Source organism: Pan troglodytes, chromosome 2 (assembly GCF_028858775.2).
Source record: "Pan troglodytes isolate AG18354 chromosome 2, NHGRI_mPanTro3-v2.0_pri, whole genome shotgun sequence".
Lineage (NCBI taxonomy): Eukaryota > Metazoa > Chordata > Mammalia > Primates > Hominidae > Pan > Pan troglodytes.
Window position 1 is genome coordinate 134,621,055 of NC_086015.1, and position 20,180 is coordinate 134,641,234.

At 44.8% G+C, this 20,180-nt stretch overlaps 1 protein-coding gene and 1 long non-coding RNA gene across 3 annotated transcripts; one reads left to right on the top strand and one right to left on the bottom strand.

Moving 5' to 3' along the window:
* Window positions 1-1,121: 1,121 nt before the first annotated feature.
* On the bottom strand, window positions 1,122-11,998 carry LOC101059375 (uncharacterized). Its single transcript, XR_010155792.1, has 4 exons — window positions 11,747-11,998; window positions 7,070-7,169; window positions 2,617-2,772; window positions 1,122-1,929 (listed from the first exon to the last, which is right to left on the bottom strand). It is a non-coding gene; the product is annotated as an uncharacterized LOC101059375 (long non-coding RNA).
* Window positions 11,999-12,229: 231 nt separating this feature from the next.
* Window positions 12,230-19,282, top strand: NUDT16 (nudix hydrolase 16). 2 transcript variants are annotated; one of them, NM_001359380.1, is given in 3 exon segments: window positions 12,230-12,408; window positions 12,512-12,781; window positions 13,628-19,282. In NM_001359380.1, coding segments are annotated over 3 exon segments (588 nt in total). In that variant the 5' UTR covers window positions 12,230-12,270; the 3' UTR covers window positions 13,808-19,282.
* The last annotated feature ends 898 nt before the right edge of the window (window positions 19,283-20,180 follow it).

Here is a 20,180-nt window from a genome sequence, read left to right on the forward strand (position 1 = left end):
GCAGGGCAAGGCTGAGCTCTGAGATGCTCAGTTTAGAGTAGGATGCTGGGCACTCAGGTGTGTGTGTGTTGAGTGGGGATCTGCATGCACCTGTCTTCCCCCCATTAGGATTCAGGATCTGGGATGGAGATGCTTACTGCAGTGTTGGGGTTTTGCCAGGGGAGTATAGGAGGTGAGAGAAAGATGGGGCAGTTCAGATGACATGCACAGGAGAAATTGTAGTGATGAAATGTGTGGTCTGAGGATTAATCTGACCAAGATGGAAATTGAAAACTGGAGGTGACTAGGGAGGGATTAGGAAATTAGAGGTCTTGACGAGGTAGAAACTCCAGCATGGTGAGGGGCTGGGCGGGGAGGTGTATTTGAGCCAGACAGGAGTGCTTTGGAAATTGAGAGGTGGAGCAATCTCAGGAAAAGGCAGTCAAGGGTATGACCTGGAGTTGCTGGCCAGAGCCAAAGGAAGAGGCTTAAGAGGTGAGATCTGGGGTTAGCCAGACTAGAGGGCAGATGTTGGGGATGATAGTGTGACCTAGAAGCCAGTGTCCTTGGTGAACCACAAGGCCAGTGGCACCTGCCAGAGGGGAAAACAAGCATGACAGGATAGTGCCTTCCAGGCAAGGGCCTTTTGAGGAAGGGAGGGTAAGCAGTGGTCTGGAAATTAAATGCAGAGCAATGTGGTTCCCACTGGCAGCCCTTGGTCTTGGAAAAATGGGAGTGGCTGGTGGGGGAACAGCTGTACAGATTAGGTAGATAGATAGACTCCTGGTGGGGTAAATTACCTTCTTCTCCTTAATGTCACCATGACCCCTTTGTCAAACGTTACCTAGATTAAACCTCAGTATAGGCAGGCTGCAGGAAATGGACATTCCAGTGGCTCCCGGGGTCCCAGCCTGCAGCAGCTTCATCTGTGCTTTGTGCACTTGGCTCTCAGTCATCTCTGCAAGGGACCCTGAAGACTGGGAGATCACAGTCACTCACCATTGATGACACTGCTAATAGATCCCTTCCCTGAGGATCTGGTCCTAGGCAATTCTGGACCCAGAACTCATTCTGGATGTAATCCAGGTCAACGTTAATACCATTTGGAAGGTTCCTTTACAGCACTCAGTCTTACTCTGCTTGAGTATCCCAGTGATCAGTCCCTTTTATTAAATTTGCTTTTTATTTAGGTGTCTGGAGATGGCTGAGGAGCCCATGACTTTCCTGTATGATCCCTTGAACGTAACTTCCAAGTCAGTAGATTTCTTCTCAGGTAGCTTTCATAAAAGTGTTTAATTGTTGTCAGTTTTGAGTTCATCTCACCACCTAGACCTTACAGTCCCTGGGTAGGCAGGCAGTGGGCGATAGAAGCTCACACTCTATACTTCTCCTCTTACTCATTCCCACCCTGCTGAGGTTTAAGGAAAGCCAAGGATCAGGACCCACTTAAGCTTTCCTTGGCCTTGTTAAGTCCAATCATCTGGGGCGGGAAGAAGAGAAATGCTCATTGCAATCTTTGACCCCCACTAACTGCTGTGGTGACTTTGAGCCAAGCCCTTGACCTCCATTTCCTTATCTGCAATGTTGCTGTGATTCGTGTGGTGAGGTTAGAGAGGCAGCACTTGGGATAAGCTTGAAGAGATGCATCCAGCCATATGAAAGTACAGGATGCCGTGTGTGCTTCCTGCTTCATAGCACATTTTGTTTCTTAGAAGGTGAGTGGCCCGGCTGCCTCCCCGCAAACACATATTTCTGCCTTTCTCACTGTAATTAGCAAGATGTTCCCACTTCTCAGCATTGCACTTTTCCCTTGAGTCTGCTAGCTGCTGGTGCAGAATAAACACTTTGGCCCCACACTGTCCTGAGACAAAGTCACCCAGCATATGGCAAAGCTGCTACTTCTCGGCTGGAACATTTGAGGCAACAGTGACTTCCTCCTTCCCCAGTTACCTGGACGCTCAGAGCCGGCCAGTGAAACATACAAAGGGAGGGGAAGAGAAGAGGGAAGCCATGTTTCAGTTTCAGTTCATTTCACAGAAATGTTTTGAAATCCTTTATCTCTAATGGAAGCACAAACGGGTGTGGGGGAGTCAAAAATGGGGGAAAAATTTAGTCTGTAAGCAAATCATTAGATGGCATCAGAATTTGAGCCAGGGTAAAAATGCTGGACCTTGGCCCTTATCAGACAGAGAAGTGCAGAAGAACTCAGGTTGGGGGATTCTATTTAAAACATGTTCAGTTCTGAGGAAGAGAAGTATGGGCAGGGCAGAGGAAAAATGTAAAATGGGAAACTCCCTCATGGACTTAAGGCCCCAGCAAAGAGAAACCATGTGCTTTCTCCCTGCTTCCCCGCTTCCCTTCTGACTTGGGCAAATGAGGCAGTTCATGCTCCCCTTAGGGCTGGAGGCAGTCTGCAGGGGCCAGCTGGGCAGAGAAGAAGTCTTCTCACAGGCAGCACTCACACTCCAAAAGCAAGAATAGCAGTGGGACTTTGGGAAGGACATGAAACAGGAAAAGGAAGCTCCACACCAACAGCTCCCTGATGAAGGGAGTCTGTGTGCCTAGGCTTTTCACGAAAGTGCTGCTATCCTGATTTAAACCTGAGCTGCACCCCTGTCTCCCCACCTAGGAACTCACCATGGGCATTCTCAGCTGTGGCAGAGGATACCCTCCTCTCATTCAGGATAACAACCCCTGGGTGGGGTTTTCAACAAGTATAAAAAGCTCCTGGATAAACAAATCCCAAACAGGACTCTCACCCACAGTCCCAGTCCTCTCACCTTCTTCAGGTATCTGAAAAACAGAACCAATGGGTTTACAACATCCTGTTATCCAGCATCCTGTTATTACAACATCCTGTTATCCAGCATCCTGTTATTACAACATCCTGTAATTCCAGGCTGTGGATGTAGGGAAAAGCCAGGTAAACAGGGAGGGGAGAACAGGTGAATGACCCCAATGGTTTGAGAGCAAAAGAGCAGAATAATTGCCTCTGATTAAGTAAACAGCAAGTAATATTAATAGGTCTGTTCCAGAAATACTACAAAATGGAAGAGTATGTGAGCACCCGATGCACGTGATAAAGACCATGCTCTGGAAGATCCATTCCAAGGAGTAGAAGCGGTATTTGCTCAGGGCATTTAAGGAGAGCACAGACTCTGGAATGAGGTGAAAGAAAAGATAGGACATGCAGGAACAGCTGGCAACACCAAGAAAGGATTTAAGGAGAGGGATCTCTCTGTTAGAGAACTTAACGTTACCCTAGAAACAGCAAGAGCATCATCAGCCCCAGGAAAATCTACCTCTGATGTGGGGAACAGGCTTAAGAAAATCCCCTAGAATCCAGAGAAAAAGTGCAAAACAAGGAAAATGGCTAAAGAAAATATCGTAGATATAGAGATCAGACAATGAGAATCCAGAGTCTTGTTAAGTGATGGAAGAAAAATATTAACAGAACACATGTAACAGGAACAACATTTTAGAGGAAACAAGAAGAAAAGTTTCCTAAACTCAAAAGATACTACACCAGAAGTGGGCAGTACTCACTATGTTCAGGGGAACAAAAAGATAAAAACTAAAAAACAACTTCAGAATGTTTTTCATTGAAAAACATTTGTAAGGTAGGAGAATTAGGCCACTTACTACAGCACAAACTGCATGTCTATCTAAATTGATGTGCAAAAGCATGGATATGCTTGGATTTACTGGAAAACCATACAGGTGTTTTTCAGGAATGCACAAAATGAATCAAAGTAACTAACTGATCAGGAAAATTGTGTAAGAAATCTGTGAGCTGGTTGTGAGGCAGTGGGTCCTATTATGTACAAATTTAATGCTAAGTTGCTGTGTTATGGCTATCAATATGTTACCAATACATGGAAATGTATGTAATATAAAAAATAATTTGATTAACATGATAGCCCCACAATTCTAGGTCATTCCATGAAAATTAGATAATAGGGAGTATGGGGAAGAAGAATAAAAATGTGCTAATTATGCTGAGGGGATGAATAGCATGATTTAGTTTTTGAAGATGATAAGAGTCTTTGTGAAATTTTACTACTTTAAGGGACATACCAAAGCAATAGATTCTGCTGAATATGAAAGAATGGGAAAGAATGTCAGGGAATTACAGTCAAAGGTAAGAAATCATAATATTAATATCAAAATTGAATGTCAAATGCATTAGAATTCTTTAATTGACTAGGAGATTATCTACAATGATCATATAATTACCACCAACTTCAGATTATATATAGCATGATCTGCAAATGTAGGATGAAATTAATAAAATAGATTGAGGAGTGCAAACACACTTCCTTTGGTGCTTGACAGATAAAATGTCAGCTTTTTTTTTTTTTTTTTTGAGATGGAATCTCGCTCTGTTGCCTAGCTGGAGTGCAGTGGTGCGATCTCCACTCACTGCAACCTCTGCCTCCCAGGTTCAAGCGATTCTCCTGCCTCAGCCTCCCGAGTAGCTGGGACCACAGGCACCCACCACCGCACCCGGCTAATTTTTTTGTATTTTTAGTAGAAACAGGGTTTCACTGTGTTAGCCAGGATGGTCTCGATCTCCCGACCTCATGATCCGCCTGCCTCAGCCTCCCAAAGTGCTGGGATTACAGGCATAAGCCACCGTACCTGGCCAAAATGTCAGCTTCTAAGTATGCATATCTGGATCTAAAGAGAATAAAAATGACGATGATGATGAAAACAATTAACATTTGGGGGATATTTACTGTGTGGCAGGCACTATTATAAGTTATTTTCATGTATTAACATTTAGTCCTTAGGACAACCTTATGATATAGGGATACTATTATCTCTATACTCCAAATAGACCCAGCACAAAGGCCAAAAATGTAATTGATATACTTTGCCTAACAGATAAATATTGCACTCTGGAACTTCAGAGAATATATCTTTACGGGCTCAGGAAGCATTTACCAAATTAGTCATATATTGGACCTTATCAAACCTCAGCAAATCTTCTCGAATCTTCTAGTCCCTCTCCGAAATCATAAATCACATTGTTCTAGACTACCTCATGTAGTAAAACTAGAAATATGTGACAGGGATAGAAACTCTGAAATGGTCTTCTTTATGTGTTTTCTTATTGTTTGAATCTTATACAATATGTATGTATTCTATGGTCATAAAACAACAGTTAAAAAGTAAAAAATTTTTTCCTTATATGTATACAGAAAGTAGCCCTAATAAATCAAAAAGCAAAACAAAAAAGGATTCATGGGTGGGCAAGGATCCATTCCAGGAAGAATACTGGGGTAATTTGTGGAGTTGAGGAAAGATCTCTTCTCCAGCCTGAAATGAACAAAATCAGAGCAGAGCCTGCCTGCCTGAGTCTGAGCCATGTGCTCACATGGATTGCCCTGTGCTGACTGGAATATGCGGTCTGACTGGTCAGGCCTGGATCCTCTGCCCTCACTGTGGCTAGGGGAGTGGAGAGCTGTGGTTGGCAATCCCACCAGATCAAGATTTGGGGAAGCAGCAGTTCTCTAAGGGAGGAGGCAGTATATAGCACAAACACCTGATGTCCGCCACAGGGGGAAAAACAAGGCCAGGTATTCTACCTACCTACCCTTTTGTTCCAACAGGCATGCGTGATTCCTTAATTCTTTGGTGTATGAACTACAGGTCTACTATCTTCAACCATAATACTTGCTCCATGGTACTATGCAGTCTCCACAAGGATCATAATATTCCATTGAGATGTGTCACCTGCATTTCAATCACCTCCTCTTTAGTTTCTTACCCTCCAAACCAACCAGAGCTAAGAAAGCCATTTTGATCTCAGGCTACTGGCGCTCCATTTCCCACTCTTCTTTCCCCTTGTTACTACCCATCACCCTCCCACCGCTCCACCCCTCCACATGTTTTACCTCATTAACTTTGAGTCTGTCTCAGTTTTAGTGTCATTTCCTAAGGGAAGCATTCTTTATACTTTGAACTTCCAGACCAGATTAATTTCACCCATGTACCTTTTCTTCAAGTCACTTATTGCCATTTCAAATCATTCATTTGTATGTGACTTTTTGATTAGTATTTTTGTCCTCATATACTCATCAATGTTCTTGGATAGTAACAATAGAAATTGTTGGGTGCGGTGTCTCACGCCTGTAATCTTAGCACTTTGAGAGGCCAAGGCAGCCGGATCACTTGAGGTCCGGAGTTCGAGACCATCCTGGCCAACATGGCAAAACCCCATCTCTACTAAAAATACAAAAATTAGCCGGGCATGGTGGCATGCACCTGTAATTCCAGCTAGTTGGGAGGCTGAGGCAGGAGAATTGCTTGAACCTGGGAAGTGGAGGCTGCCATGAGCCGAGATTGTGCCATTGCACTCCAGCCTGGGTGACAGAGCAAGACTCTGCCTCAAAAAAAAAAGAAAAAAAAAGAAACAAACAAACAAACAATAGAAATGGATTATGGTATAGTTATGACAAAATTTAATTTATTGGAAAAGTATTAGGAAGCTCACAGTTTTAATGGGAAGCTGGAGAACAAGGATGAGGCAGGGATGAGGGTTGGTGAGGCACAGCCAGCATCTCGCTAGGGATAGTGGGCTTAGGATGCTGCCACCCGAGCCTTCTCAACTGGATACTTACCACTGTGCTACTGGAACCAACACCACTGGCACTCATTACTGGCCTACTGAACCCTTAACTCTGATCATATACCTTGTGTCACTTCTCCAAAATCAACATCCTGAGCAGGAGCATCTCACTGGCTGTGCTTTGGTCATAAGCCTCCTTTCAGTTACTCAAGGGCCAGAGAGGGAATATCTGCCCACTGTTAGTTTCATAGCAGAAGAGGGGCTTTGCTTATTAGCATTCTTTTCAATGGTCCAGAATTGGAAACAACCAAAATGTCTCTCAATAGGTGAATTTCCCTGACAAGAAGTCCTTTGTGATAAGCCCCAAATGGCTCTAGCTGGTTGCTCTCTGCCGGTGGAACCTCCTTCCCCTTCCCCCATAGTATATTTGTCTAAATCAGTGGTTCTCAACCTTAGCTCTGCATTCAAAGCATTTGGAAAATCTGATGGGGATTAAGTGGACTGGTTTAAAATTACCTGGCAGATGGTAGATGGTGGTTTGTAGTCTTCTTCCTGCTTAAAAAGTAAGACCAGACCCTTACCTCTCTCTCCCTCTCCTTGACCAAAGGGATTCTGTCTGTGAAAGAATTTTGTGAAATGCAAAGTTTTATTCAAATGTAAATGACAACTTTTACCTTTACTTCATGAGATGCCAAAGATCTTTTTATTTTTAACTTTTTACTATGGAAACATCAAGCTATATAAAAGTAAAAGTAAGCAGGATAACATAAGTCCTTAATAGATCCATCATCGCCCAGCTTCAAAAATTATCAATTCATGGCCAATTTTACTATAACTTCAGCCTCTGCCCCTTCATTGAATTATTTTTATCATGTCATTCACAAATGTTTCAGTATGTATCTCTAACAGATAAAAACCCTAACAAAACAGCCCCATACTATTAGCACCTCAAACAATGATCACTAAGTTTGTTTGGACAAATTAGGAATCAAATAAACCAACTGCTTCAATTGATATGTTTCCTCAATCTCTTAATGTATAGATTCTGCCACCATGCCTTTTTTCCCTTTGTAATTTATTAATTAAATAAATCAGGTCATTTTTCCTTTAAATTTTTGTTCAGTTTATATTTCACTGTTTGTATTCTCCTGATTTAAAACAAACCTATTTTTTAGAAGTTTTACATATACAGAAAATTTATAAAAATAGTACAGAGTTCCCATACACTCTACCTACTTTACCCTATAATTAACATCTACATTATTATAAAACATTTCTTATAATAATAAATCAATTTTGATACAGTATCGTCAACCAAAATCTATGCTTTATTCAGATTTCCTTAGTTTTTCTCTAATGTCCTTTTTCTTCTCCAGGATACCACATTCCATTTAGTCATGTTATGTCTTCTTAGGCTCATCTTTGTTGTGAGAATTTCTCAGACTTTCATTATACTTCATGATTGCTATAGACTGAATATTTTTCTTCTCAAATTCTTATGTTGAAATCCTAACTCCAATTGTGCTGGTATTTGGAAGTAGGGCCTTTGAAAAGTTATTAGGTCATGAGGACAGAGCTCTCATGACTGAAATTAGTGACTTTATAAAAGAGACTCTAGAGAGCTCCCTCACCCCTTCTCACACATGAGGTTTCAGCACAAGACTATCTTCTATGATCCCAGAAGTGGACCCTCAGTAGGCACCCAATCTACCAGTACCCGGATCTTGTACTTCTCAGGCCCCAGAACTGGGAGAAATCAAGTATTTGTTGTTTCTAAGCCACCCAATCTGTGGTATTTTGTTCCAGCAGCCCTAATGGACTAAGACAATAACAATTTTGAGGCTTACTGGTCGGGTATTGTGTAGAATGTCCCTTCACTGGGATTTGCTTGGTGATTTTCTCATGGTTAGAGAGGGATTATATCTTTTTGAGGGAAAACCACAGACAAAAGTACCGTTTTCATTACTTCATATTAAGGGTGCATTCTACCAACATGACTTGTCAATGATGATTTTGACCTTGATCACGTGTTCAAGGTAGTGTTTGTCAGGTTTCTCCACAAAGTTACTCCTTTCTTCTCCTGTTTTCATACTGTACTCTTTGGAAGGAAGTCATTATTCACAACCCACAAGGAGTGGGGAGCTATGCTCCACCTCCTTGAGGACAGAGTAGCTACATGAATTATTTCCAGTTCTTCTGCACGGGATATTTTTCTCTTCTCCTCCATTTATTTACTAACAAATTTTCATTATTTATTTGTATTATCAGTATGGGCCTGTAGATATTTATTTGATACCTCAAGTTATAATCCAATACTACTTATTTTGTTGCTCAAATTCTTTCAGCTTTGGCCACTAGGAACTTTTTCAGCTGGTCCCTGTGTCTCTGTTTCTTTGACATACCTCCATCAGTATCAATTTTTGTCCTTTTTTATTTGGTGAACTTCCTTAATTTCGGGCATCACAAGATGCTTTAGGCTTATTGTATATCCATGTTGCATATTTCCTGGCCCAATGTTAGAATCAGCCATTTCTCCAAAGGGCTTTGATTCCTTTAATGGAAAATGGTATTAGAAACCAAAATGTGGCAGTTGGTGTGTTTGTTGCTACTGGAATATCATTGCTTCTAAGCCCACTCAGCTGACAGAGGAAGGAAATATGTGTGCACACTAACCTTTGTATGTATACATATATGTGTGCATGTATGTATGTGTGTATATATATAGCCATATCTACATCAAGCTAAAAATGAATTCATACTGATGTTTCAAACTCTAATCTATTACTACATAGATCATTCTAGTCTCTTCCTAATATTTTAAATAGGTATTCCTTTGAATTTCTTATAAATTGTTAGATCAAGATGACAGTTCAATATTTTGGCAGAGATAATCCAAAGGAGGTAGTGTGCTCTTTTATCACAATGTGTATAACAACTGTCTATTCATGATGTTAGCAACCAATGATGATCATTCCCTAGATTCCATTAATTCTTTAAAGTTTAACAAATGTTAAAATTTTGATTGGCTCTGTCCTTCCTCTTTGATTACCTGGAATACTTTGTGAAATAAATTTCCTCTCATTAACTATTTGGTGGCCCTGAGGAAGAGCTCATATAAAAAAGGCAGGATAAATGCTTAGTTCTTTTCATTATTATTTTTAAAATAATAGATTGGTTTTCTAGAATCTTCCCATGCTGACTACAGAGTTATTTTTGGTTCCAGGTACCATTATGAACTTGGAACAGCTCTTTAGGTACATGGCTCAGCCCTCTACCTGCAGCCTTGAGTCCTGGGCATTCTGCCTTAGGATAGTGGAATGGGGGATGGTTGGTGGGGGTGGGGCAGAGGCAGAGAAGGATTTGAAAGGGATGGCAAAGTTGGGGGCTCTAAAGGACTTCCATATTCATCATATTCATCTAGAAAAAGCTCTGGTCTCCAAAATCATGAAAACTCGTACAGCTGTTGCCTTGGTTTTACAGTTTTTCATGTTGCCTTTGAAATCTTTGAAGTCATCTTTAAAAGTCCATCTTTAAAGTCTCAAGTAACCAGGAAAGAAAGAACAGCCTGAAGATCTGGAAAGGGCATGTTTGATCCTAAATCATTAAAGGTAGCCTATCTAGGAGAAAAACCAAGTCGCCTTTGGAATGCTAGTGGAAGGGGGAAGGCCCTGGTTCTCCACCCTGGTTATTAGTTACCTAAAACATATTTTAAAAACCGCATATGTCCCTGTAGGACCCCATACATTCTGATTCAACTGGTCTGTGGTAGGAAAAAGTGGCAGCTTTCAAAAATTTTTAGAAGCTTTTTGCGAGGTGACTCTAATGTTAAAGCAGGGCTATTTCCAAACCCCCTGGAACTCTAGCAGGCCAATGACAATTGTGTCACACCTACAGACTCACCACTTTAATGCAGTTGCTTCATGTTATTAGATAATATCCCTGCCCCACAACGCAGAAGACTAAGCCAGGAAAGATGATGTCATACAGCTCATCCCTCCTTCAAACACTGGAGCGTGATGAGTGCAGCTCAGTTCCAACACTTGGGTCTTTATTTATTATTATTATTTTTTGTAGAAACGGGGTCTCGCTATGTTGCCCAGACTGGTCTCAAATTCATGACCTTGAATGATCCTCTCACCTCGCCTCTCACAGTGCTGGGATTATAGGTATGTGCCCAGCCCTGGGTCCTCAACGTACGACCCCAACCCTCTGTGCCCCAACCCTCAACTCCAAGAATGGCTACATTTACTTTCTGCCTGGCACTGTTCTAAGTGCCTAACATATCTCAACATCCCTAATAGGTTGGTATCATCTCCACTTAACAGATGAGCTACTGGGATCTGAGAGAGTTAAGTGACTTGTTAAGGGCACAAACCTGTTTCTGGGTGGGTCCGGACTCTTTCCCACCATATGCTGTCACTTACAGGCTGTGAGTTTATGCCCAGCCCCCCTCAAGGAGCTGCCTCCTGCTTTCTATTGCATAATCAATATCGACACCTGGTGTAGGGGCGCTCTGCAGGGTGGGGAAGGCCTGGCCTGGAGTGAGGGATCCTGCATCTCAGCATCAGGCCCTGAGTAGACCTCTGCCCTTGTGGTAGGGTAACCCACCCTCCTTCATAGCTCAGAGGTCTGAGGGTGTTTGAGGGAAAGACTAGAAAGCCTAGGAGGCTTCTTCTATCTCTCACCCCTCCTCACTCCCAGTCCTGTGCCACAGGATTTCACTCACAGCTCCTTCCACCCCCACCCTTCCCCTGAAAATCTCACTGCCCTGTGACTTCTCTATGTGCCACTTCCTGTGCGTCAGACCCCCACGATCAGCTGCCCACTGCCTATGGCCGCCCCAATTCCTTAGAACTACACTTATCACTGCTCACCCTTCTCCTACTCTCCCCCTCTCAGAAAATGACACCACATCCAGGAAACTCGGAACCACCACTAGCCCAGCGCTCCCTCTTCCCCATTCACTCAGTCACCAAGTCCCCTCAATTTCACCACTCAAGATAGTTGTCAGACCTTGGCGCCTGTCCATCCCCATTTCCCTAGGATAGGCCTTGGTGTCTGAGGCCAACCCTGCCTCATTTCCTCCTAACCCCCACCCAGGCCTTGTGCTTTGTGTACCACCACACCCAACCAAAGGTAGTTATTACTTCTTTGGCTCCCAGCACTCAACTGAGCGCCCCAGCTCTTCCTCACCTGCCGGGACACTCCAGCTGACTCCAGATTGCGACGCAGGCGTTTACGTACCAGCCTTTCTCCAGGTTCAGGGCGCTGCCACATCTTCAGCCCCGACCCGCCGCAAGTCTCATTTCCTCCTAACCCCAACCCAGGCCTTGTGCTTTGTGTACCACCGAACCCAACCAAAGCTAGTTCCCTGACTTGCTCTTTTGGCTCCCAGGAGCCTTTAGGTACCGGCCTTGCTCCAGTTTTAGGGCGCGGCCACACCTCTAGCCCCGCCCCACCGCAGGCCCAACCCAGAGGCTGCTTTCGGTTTCCCTAGGGTTCCTGGGCCCTGGACTTCAACCCGGTCTGCAAGCCCCGCCCTGATTAGCTGCCTCCGGCACCGGTCGCGGCGCCCCGCCCTCAGGCGCCTAGGTTCCTCCCCTTATCCCTGCAGGGATTGGGCCTGGCAGCACCGCCCAGGCTCGGATTGGTCCGAGGTGAGACCCCGCCCCTCTGCCCATTGGGCCTTCGGGACAGCAGAGGAGCAGTGTCCGGCCATGGCCGGAGCCCGCAGGCTGGAGCTAGGCGAGGCCCTGGCGCTGGGGTCGGGCTGGCGTCATGCGTGCCACGCTCTCCTCTACGCGCCGGACCCTGGGATGCTCTTCGGCCGCATCCCGCTGCGCTACGCCATACTGGTGAGAAGGGGGCGTGCCCGGCCACTTTCTGCCTGAGCCCCGCACCCTCTCTGGTGGTCTCCTCTGGGGCGCCCCTGCCAATCCCCGCTTCCCCCTCCCGCAGATGCAGATGCGCTTCGATGGACGCCTGGGCTTCCCCGGCGGATTCGTGGACACGCAGGACAGAAGCCTAGAGGACGGGCTGAACCGCGAGCTGCGCGAGGAGCTGGGCGAAGCGGCTGCCGCTTTCCGCGTGGAGCGCACTGACTACCGCAGCTCCCACGTCGGGTCAGGGCCACGCGTTGTGGCCCACTTCTATGCCAAGCGTCTGACGCTCGAGGAGCTGTTGGCTGTGGAGGCCGGCGCAACACGCGCCAAGGACCACGGGCTGGAGGTGGGACCAGCCTGGGACTCTGTCCCTTTCCCAATTTCCTCTTCTCCCAAAGCTTTCTCTCCCCCAAGAAAGCATCCCTGGAGAAAAGTCTTTGCCCCTCTGACCTTGCCCTCTCCCCAGTTTTCTTGGTGGAGTTGGGATCGTGGTCATCTATACTCTGAATTAGTACTGCCAACCTGGGCTTTCTGTAAAGGTCTTTCCCACCCTTTACCAGGAGAGATCCTTTCTAGAACACACTCATCCATGTCTCTCTGCTGTTCCCTATTGACAGTGTGATAGATTATCACATTATCTAGGTGTGGCAACCTAGGTTTTATTCTTGGGGTTTGCTTTTCTTGTGTAGGAGATGTGGCCCTGATATTTCAGGCAGGGCTAGTAGATAGATTATGTATGAAGGTGGTTCTCAAAATTTGGCAGGTAGCAGAATCATCGGGGCGTCTTATTAAAATAGCGATTTCTCTCAGCATTCCTGCATTGGTGGTGGGGCGGGGGGAGAGGAAACCTGAGAATTTGTAGTTTTCAAAAGTTCCCAAATAATGCTGATGCAAATAATCTGAGGACCACATTTTGACAACCACTGGTGAAAGGGTATGAATACATCTTTGAGGCGGTAGCCACTAGAGGTTTAGAAGCAGATGTGGGAAAGATTAATTGATAGAGCTAGATAATATGTTTTGGGTCATTTTCCTGCAGAAGGTTGGGCCACTAGGCTTTAGTGAGGTGTGAGCCTTGGGCCTGGTTCTGCTGGAGTATTAAGGGGTGAGGCCTGATCTGCTGGAGAAAGGATGGAGTTAAGGGAATGAGCCACCTGGGGCCCTAGTGTCTCCTGTCTCCTTCCTTTTACAGGTGCTGGGCTTGGTGCGAGTGCCCCTGTATACCCTGCGGGATGGTGTGGGAGGCCTGCCTACCTTCCTGGAGAATTCCTTTATTGGCTGTGCGCGGGAGCAGTTACTTGAAGCTCTCCAGGACTTGGGACTGCTGCAGTCTGGCTCTATTTCAGGCCTTAAGATTCCAGCTCATCACTAGAGGCAGCCCTCCATGGACCCATGAAAACTGAGATGAGGACCTTGGTACTAGGGAGGGAGGGAAGGACGTGGGAATGTTTTCTTATTGGATCTGAGAGATGATACATGATACCAGATGAAAAGAAGGAGAAGTGTGTACCATATGTTTTGAGCGGAGGACCCTCCAACTTAAGGCATCAGGGGCAAAAAGTCACAGCTCATCCCAGGCACCCTGGCAGGTTCTCAGAGCCTGCCTCCTCCCTGTTTATATGCATACAGCCTGGTAACCCCCAGGCATGCAAATATACAATCTGTAACAACACACAGCCTGACACCTTCCCCTGGTCATGTCCAGTTTAACCTTGAAGTGGCATTTGTCACACTACCCTGGTCCCTGATTGCAAGGAGCTTCTGAAGCAAGGGTGAATCCTTCCCACACTCCTCCATGGCTGCCCTCCAGGGTCTAGCCCAGCCTATTTGTTAGGGAGGATAGAGAAACAGAGCACCCCCTGTGCTTCCTGAAAATAGACTTGCTCTTGTCTTGAGTGGTGACCAAAGCAGTTGGCTCTTAAAAGGTGGGAGAGCAGCCCAACCAATCCCCAATCCTTTTCTTCTGAAACTGAGCAGGAAGGGTAAGGAAGTGGCTAGGTCTCCTTGGACTGAGCATGGACATGAGACCTGTGAGGACTGGTGTCTCTCCTCTAGAGCTTTCATCTTTGGGATGCCTGAGACTCCGAGACTATCAGAAGGGAATTGACCCACCCCAGTCTAGCACCACCCTGCCTTCACTTCATCTACATAAAGGTGGTATAAAAACATAGACTGGAGGAGAGAGAAAAAGAAGAGGGCTCAGGACAAGGCCCTGAGGAAGCCCAATCCTAAAAGTTTGGGCAGAGGGAACCAGGCACGTTAAAGAAGACAGAAAGTGGACTATGCAGAGTGCTTGTGAGGGTTTCACTAAAACAGAGGCAAAACTGTCCATTGAATTCAGTAACATGAAGTGTTTGATGACTATGATGGCAGCAGTTTCAGGAAGGGCAGTGTGGAAGGCAGGCTGTATTGGTTGAGTGAATGGAAAGTTGGGGAGTAGAACGTGTGAGAAGTTGGCCTTCAAGGGGCTCAGGTTAATAATAGAGAGCTATGGAGTCAAGGCATGTTTAAGATGGGAGGTAGAGCATGCCAATATTGATGGCAACAGTCAAGACGGTGTGATGAGAGAGATGGGAGGGGCACGAAGAGGAGGACCCCTGAAGGAGCAGAGTCCATGAGAAAGGAGTAGGGATGGGACCTTTGTAGGAAGAGACACAGTCCTGCAGCCTCATAGGGCTCAATAAAACAGAAAGGGGCAAGTATAGAAGATTAGGATGACTAAATTAATGGGGAAATGATGAAGGAGTTTGAATCTCTTCTTTGTGAAATGAAGTGAGACTATCAGCTAGATGTGGGTGGAGTGTGTTCTCAGAAGGTATGAAGTAGATGTTTTCCTAGGTGTTGGAAAACAGGTTGATTAAGGCAACAGCAGAAGGGCAGGGCAAGGCTGAGCTCTGAGATGGTCAGTTTAGAGTAGGATGCTGGGCACTCAGGTGTGTGTGTGTTGAGTGGGGATCTGCACACACCTGTCTTCCCCTCATTAGGATTCAGGAGCTGGGATGGGTACACTTACTGCAGTGTTGGGGTTTTGCCAGGGAAGTAAAAGGAGTTGAGAGAAAGATGGGTCAGTTCAGAAGACATACACAGGAGAAATTGTAGTGATGAAATGTGCAGTCTAAGGTTTAATCTGACCAAGAAATTGGAATTGAAAACAGGAGGTGACTAGGGAGGGATTAGGAAATTAGAGGTCTTGACAAGATAGAAACTCCAGCATGGTGAGGGGTTGGGCAGGGAGGTATATCTGAGCCAGACAGGAGTGCTTTGGAAATTGAGAGGTGGAGCAATCTCAGGTAAAGGCAAAATAGAGGGTATGACCTGGGGTTGCTGGCCAGAGCCAGGGAGGAGCCTTAAGAAGTGAAATCTAGGGTTGGCGAGGCTGGAGGGCAGGGTGAGCCTCCACATGGGTGCTGAAGCAAGAAACCGACAGATGTTGAGGAGAATGGTGTGACCTAGGAGTCAGCATCCTTGGTGAACAAGAGGAGTGGCCACAAGGCCAGTGGCACCTGCCAGAGGGGAAAGCAGGCATGACAGGATAGCATCTCCCAGGTGAGAGCCTTTTGAGGAAGGGAGGGTGGGCAGTGGTCTGGAAGCTTGATGCAGAGCAGTGTGGTTCCCACTGGCAGCCCTTGGTCTTAGAAGAATGGGAGTACCCAGTGGGGGAGCAGCTGTACAATGAGGTAGACTCCTAGAAGTTAATTATCATCTCCTAATCTTACCCTGACCCTTTTGTCAAACGTTATCTAGATTAAACCTCAGTATAGGCAGGCTGCAGGAAATGGACATTCCAGTGGCCCCTGGGGTTCCAGCCTGTAGCAGCTTCATCTGTGCTTTGTGCACTTGGTTCTCAGTCATCTCTGCAAGGGACCCTGACGCCCGGGAGATTAGAGCCACTGACCCTTTATGGCACTGCTAACAGACCCCTTCAGGTAATTCTGGATCCAGAACTCATTATGGGATGTAATCCAGGTCAACACTAATACCACTTGGAAGGTTCCGCTCTGTCTCACTCTGCTTGAGTATCCCACTGATCAGTCTCTCAGTGCCTGCCTACTGGGCAGCTCATCTGTCCACTTATTTGTATTAAATTTGCTTTTTATTTAGGTCTCTGGAGATGGTTGCGTGGGGAAAAGCCCATGACTTTCCTGTATGATCCCTTGAACATACTCTCCAAGTCAGTAGATTACCTCTCAGGCAGCCTTCATAAAAGTGTTTCACTGTACTGGGGTTTGTGTTCATCTCACTCACATAGACAGTCTCTGGGTAGGCAGGTGGGGGGGTGATACAAGTTCACACTCTGTGTTTCTCCTCCTGTTAGCCATTCCCACCCTGCTGATGTTTAAGGAAAGCCAGGGATGATGACCCACTTAAGCTTTCCTTGGCCTTGTTAAGTCCAATCATCTGGGGCGGGAAGAAGAGAAATGCTCATTGCAATCTTTGACCCCCACTAACTGCTGTGGTGACTTTGACCCAAGCCCTTGACCTCCTTTTCCTTATCTGAAATGTTGCTGTGATTCCTGTGGTGAGATCAGACGAGGCAGCACTTGGGATAAGCTTGCAGAGATGCATTGAGCGGTATGAAAGTACAGGATGCTATGTACTTTCCTGCTTCACAGCACATTTTGTTTCTTGCAAGGTGAGTGGCCCAGCCGCCTCTCCACAAACACGTGTTTCTGCCTTTCTCAGCATAATCAGCAAGATGTTCCCACTTCTCAGCATTGCACTTTTCTGCTGGTGCAGAATAAAAACACTTTGAGCCCCACCCTGTCCTGAGACAAAGTCCTCTGTGGTCACCTGGCATATGGCAAAGCTGCTGCTGTGGGCTGTAGCATTTGAGGCAACAGTGACTTCCTCCTTTCCTAGTTACCGGAACCCTTAGAGCCGGGAGCCGGCCAGTGAAACAGACAAGGGGAGGGGAAGAGAAGAGGAAAGGCATGTTTCCTATATGAGTTTCAGTTTGTTGCACAGAAATGTTTTTGAAACCTTTATCTCCAATAGAATCATAAACGGGTGTCAGAGAGTCAAAACTAGAGGAAAAAGTTTAGTCTATAAACAAATCATTGGATGGCATCAGAATTTGAACCAAAGTAAAAGATGCTGGACCTTGGCCCTTATCAGAGAAGTATAGAAGAGCCAGGTAGGGGATTTTATTTACAACATGTTCAATTCTGAGGAAGAGGAGTATGGGCAGGGCAGAGGAAAAAGGAAAAATGGGAAACCCCCATGGACTTAGGGCCTCCACAAAGAGAAACCATGTGCCTTCTCTCCACTTCCCTTCTGGCTTGGGCAAATGAGGCTCCCTTTAGGGGTAGAGGTACTCTACAGGGGCTATGTTCCCTTTAGGGGTAGAGGTAGTCTACAGGGGCCAGCTGGGCAGAGATGAAATCTTGCAAAGGAACCCTTCTTACACTCGAAAAGCAAGAATAGCAAAAGGACTTTGGGAAGGACATAAAACAAGAAAAGGAAGCTCCTCACCAACAGCTCCCAGATGGAGGGAGTTTGTGTGTCTAGCATTTTCACCAAAGTGCTGCTCATCCTGATGCACAGATGCAGACTGGAGCTGCTGCCTGTGCCCTCACCATGGGTATGTACCCCCCACAGGCATTCCCAGGTGATGCGGGGGCAGAGGATTCCCTCTTTCCACTCAGGATAACAACCCCTGGATGGGGTTTTCAACAAGTATAGAAAGCTCCTGGACTCAGCCAAGACCCTCACCTACAGTCCCAGTCCTCCCACCTTCTTCAGGTCTCTAGAAGACAGAACTGATGGGTTTACAACATCCTATTATCCAGCACTAGTCCTAGGTTGTGGATGTAGGGAAAGGCCAGGTAAACAAGGAAGGGAGAACAGGTGAATGACCCCAATTGTTTGAAACCAAAAGAGCAGAACTGCCCCTAATTGATTTAAGTAAACAGCAAGTAACATAGGTCTGTTAAATAGAAGAGGATGCGAGCACCAGATGCACGTGATAAAGACCATGCTCTGGAAGATTCATTCCAAGGAGTAGAAGTGGTATTTTCTCAGGGCATTTAAGGAGAGCAGGGACTCTGAAATGAGGTGAGAGAAAAGATAAGACATGCAGGAACAGCTGGCAACACCAAGAAAGAATTTAAGGAGAGGGATCTCTCTGTTAGAGAACTTAACATTACCCTCGAAACAGCAAGAGCATCATCAGCCCCAGGAAAATCTACCTCTGATATGGAGACCAGGCTTAAGAAAATCCCCTAGAACCCAGAGAAAAAGTGCAAAACAAGGAAAATGGCCAAAGAGAATATCATAGATACAGAGATCAGACAATGAGAATCCAGAGTCTTGTTAAGTGATAGAAGGAAAATACTAACAGAACACATGTAACAGGAACAACATTTTAGAGGAAACAGGACAAAAACTTCCCTAAACTCAAGATACTACACCAGAAGTGGGCAGTACTCACTATGTTCAGGGGAACAAAAAGATAAAAACTAAAAAGCATCAGACTGTTTTTTGTGTGAAGGAAATTTGTAAGGTAGGAGAATTAGGTCACTTACTACAGCACAAATTGCATGTCTATCTAAATTGACGTTTAAGTGCAAAAGCATGGATATTACTCATGCAGTTTTACTGGAAAACCATACAGATGTTTTTCAGGAATGTACAGAATGAATCAAAGGAAATAACTGATCGACAGGAAAACTGTAGGAAATTTGTGAGCTGGCTGTGAGGCAGTGGCTCCTATTATGTACAATTTTAGTGCTAAGTACTGTGTTAATGATGGCTATCAAACAATATGTTAACATCTGAAAGGAAATATGTATATTGAGCATAATAAATAATTATTTTATAAAGAATAACAATAAATCATTTGATTTTATGCTAGTTCCCAGGTTCTCACTTATTTTAGTAAAAGTGAGTAGTGAGGAGGGAAAAAGAAGCATAAAAATGTGATTCTGCTGAGGAAATTAGCAGGATTTGATTTCTGAAAATGGTAAGACTCGTGAAATTTTACTATTTCAAAGTACATACCAAAACAATATGATTCTGGCTGAATATGAAAAGATGAGAAAGAATGCCAGGGAATTACAGTAAGAAAGTAAGAGATCATCATAATATTAATATCAAAGGCACTAGAATTCTTTAATTGATCAAGAGATTATCCACAATAATCACATAATCACCAACAATTTCAGATTATATACAGCAAAGTCTATTAGAAATTAAGAAAATAGTATTAATTAAGAGAGTGCTACCATACTTTCAATCAATGTTTGACAGTTAAAATGTCAGGTGTAAGTATGCCTATGTAGTATCGAAAAAGAATAAAAAGGAAGATGCTGATGACAATTAACATTTTAGGGATGCCTACTGTGTGGCAGGCACTATTCTAAGCTCTTTTCGTGTATTAACATATTGAGTCCTTAGAACAATCTTATGATGTAGGGATACTATTGTCTTCATACTCGAAACAGACTCAGCACAAAAGTCAAAAATATAATGAATGTACTTTGCTTAAATATTGAGCTCTGTAACTTCAAGCAGTGAATATAATTTTAAAGGGTCAGGAAACATTTAGCAAATTAGTCGTTTATTGGACCTTATAAAACCTCAGTAGGCTGAGCACAATGGCTCATGCCACCGAGGCATGTGGATCACCTGAGGTCAGTAGTTCGAGACCAGCCTGGCCACCATGGTGAAACCCCATCTTTACTAAAAATACAAAAAAAAAAAAAAAAAAAAACTAGCCGGGTATAGTGGCGCATACCTGTAATCTC